This window comes from Phasianus colchicus, chromosome 9, assembly GCF_987193195.1.
Source record: "Phasianus colchicus chromosome 9, bPhaCol1.hap1.1, whole genome shotgun sequence".
Taxonomy (NCBI): Eukaryota; Metazoa; Chordata; class Aves; order Galliformes; family Phasianidae; genus Phasianus; species Phasianus colchicus.
The window spans coordinates 24556239-24559135 of record NC_143444.1 but is presented as its reverse complement, the minus strand read 5'-3'; the positions used below and the strand labels follow the sequence as shown (position 1 = coordinate 24559135).

The following is a 2897-nucleotide window of genomic DNA, read 5'->3' as shown; positions in this document are numbered from 1 at the left end:
CGAGCGAAGAAACGAAAAGAAAACACAAGGAAAAAAAAAATCGAAGAGGAGAATGGAAGCGGCTTTCCCGTCCTCCAGACCCAGAGCGGGGACCACCTCGCGGCCGCTATAGGGACGAAGAGGGAGGGGGGGGTTAGGTTAGGGGGGAGGTTGGCCCGGAGGGACGGCAGCAACAGCCGCGACGGCTTCGGACGGCGAACGGACCCGCGGCTGTGGGCGCACCGCGCATCGCCGACGGTGGGATCGCTGCGCTCCCCCCGAGGCCCGAACGGGGCTCCGTGACAAAGGACATCGCAAAGAACCATCGGCATTTTGCTTTTTGTTGTTTGGATGTTGGTTTTTTTTTTCTCTCTCTCTCTCTCTCTCTTTTTTTTTTCCCTTCTCCTTTTAAAACCAGGTCACAAACATTTATTAATTTACACCAACGTGTGGACCAAAAAAAAAAAAAAAAAAAAAAAAAAGCCGTCGCCCCTTTTGTTTTTTTTTTTTCCCCCACATCGAAACGATTCACAGATTCTCTCTCAATAAAATAGATATGATGGATGCACAACCAGCGAGGAGTCCGCTCATCAGTTCCCGAATAATCTATATACAAATAATTACCGATACACCAAAAACCCACGCAAGGATGGGGTCGGAAAAGGGGGAGCGAAAAAACGGGGTGGGAATCTCCGAACTTCGAGACGGATCGGATCTGCTTTCAACGTACATTTGAACGTCCCATTGAAAAAAATATATATAGCAATAATAATAATAATAATAATAATAATTAAACCGCAGTCCTGAGTTTCACCGACTTCTCTTCTTCTTCAACACATACCCTAAAGCGGTGCCTTTTAAAGCCAAACCCAAAGCTTCGAAGAAAATAAAGAGTGGACGGGGCCGTTGAAACATTTTATCTGAGAGAAGGGGAAAAGTGAACACACACCGGGAGCGCGCACAACCCGAACCCCCCCCCCCGCATTCTCTGCTGTGATTTTCGGACACCCGAACCTCTCAGAGAAAATATTTCGGACCCTCAGACCCTTCTCTGCCCCCCCGTCCCCCACAAACGTTGGTTATGTTATGGCCGCATTATAAATAAGCTTTGGTGCTGGCGGGGTGAAATGTGGTTATTTCCCCCCCCTCCCCCCCTCCTGATAATAATTTTTTTTTTTTTTTTTTTTTTCGCCTACGAAAGAGACACAAACAGATCCGGATGCCACAGAGCCTGGAAATAAAATTACAAAAAAAAAAAAAAAAAAAATTCCTACCTTAAAACACAACGGGAGGAGACTGAGGGGAGGAAGAGGAGAGCGGGGAGAGGGAAGGGGAGATCTGGAGGAGAGCTGGGAAGGGGCAGTTTGGTTCGCGACTCTCCCCTCCACCCCTCCACCCCGCACCCCTTCTCCTTTTCCCTCTCCTCTCCGCAGCACGCTTTAAAAATGACAGCTGCCCACGTTTGTGATTTTAGCGGAAAAGTTCTGCGAGGGCTGCAGGAGCGGCTCGTGGGCCAGGCCGCCGTGGGGCTGCGATGGGGCCAAGGCGGGGCTGAGCACGGCCAGGAGCTGCGCCGGGGGGCCCGCCTGGCCCGAGGGGTAGGGCGCAGCGGGCGCGGCGCTGGGGTTGGTGCTGGGCGGCGGGGGCACGGCCCCCCCGATGATGTTGTCTATGGAAAAAGAGGGCCGGGAGGGGTTGGTGGTGGTGGTGGTGCCTCCGCTGCCCGCGGGCGTGGGGTCCGGCTTGAGGGTCTGGAGGAGGGCGGCGGGGAGGGCCGTAGGGCTGAGCTGGGGGTGGTAGAAGGACTTCCTGCAGTTCAGCTCGCCGCCCAGGAACGAGGGCAGCCCGGAGGCGGCCGAGAAGACGGAGGCGGCGGAGGGAGGCGGCGGAGCCGGTAACGGGCAGTGAGGCGCCGAGAAGGGGAAAGCGCCCGCGGAGCCGCCGCCGGCGGGATGGTGGTGGTGGTGGTGGTGCGGGGGGGCCGGGGGGTAGCCCTGCAGCTGCAGGCCGTAGTTGTAGCCGTAGGGTCCGTAGGCGAAGCCGGGCAGGAAGGCGGCGGGATCGGCGGCCCCGGCCCGCAGCAGCAGCTCGGGGTGCGGCGGGTGCAGCTGCTGCTGCCGCTTGAAGCGCTTCCTCCGGCGCAGGAAGCTGCCGTTGTCGAACATGTCGGCGGACTCGGGGTCCAGCGTCCAGTAGTTGCCCTTGCCCGGGTTGCCGGGCTCCCGGGGGATCTTGACGAAGCAGTCGTTGAGGGAGAGGTTGTGGCGGATGCTGTTCTGCCACGCGGGGAACTTCTCCCGGTAGTAGGGGAAGCGGCCGCTGATGAACTCGCAGATCTCGCTCAGCGTCAGCCGCTTCTTGGGGCTCTGCAGGATGGCCATGGTGATGAGAGCGATGTAGGAGTAGGGCGGCTTCACCAGCGGGTTCTTTCCCCCGCCGCCTCCGCCGCCGCCGCCCGCGGGCGGCTTTTCCCCGGGCGCGGCCCCGCGGGCGCACGCGGGCTCCGAGCCGCCGGCGGGGGAGAGCCGCTCCGGAGACCCCCCCATGCGCGCCTTGGCGGCCCCGCTCCGCTGCAGGGAGAGCCCCAGCGGCCCGCCGCCCTCCTCCTCGTCGTCCTCTTCGTCGTCGTCGTCGTCCTCCTCGTCCTCGCTGTATTTCCCCCCGTCCTGGGGCGGGCCCACCACGTCGATATCCGCGTCCTCCACGTCGGAGAGCGGTTCTTCCTCCGGGGAGCGCTCGGACATGATCCCGCAGCCGCCTCCGCCGCTGCTGCCCAAAGTCATTGTTGTGCGGCCGGGGCGGCCGGGGCCGGGCTCCCCCCCCCACCTAGCGGCGGTTCCCGGGATGGGCCCGGGGCCGCGCCGTGTCGGAGGGGCTGCGGCCGCCGCTGGGACTCCGCGGCCCGGAGCCGCCGCTCC

At 61.0% G+C, this 2897-nt stretch overlaps 1 protein-coding gene across 1 annotated transcript; it reads right to left on the bottom strand.

Moving 5' to 3' along the window:
• Positions 1-1245: 1245 nt before the first annotated feature.
• Positions 1246-2897, bottom strand: FOXD2 (forkhead box D2). The gene is given in 5 exon segments (XM_031604649.2): positions 1246-1910; positions 1912-1970; positions 1973-2012; positions 2014-2043; positions 2046-2897. Coding segments are annotated over 5 exon segments (1338 nt in total). The 5' UTR covers positions 2763-2897; the 3' UTR covers positions 1246-1418.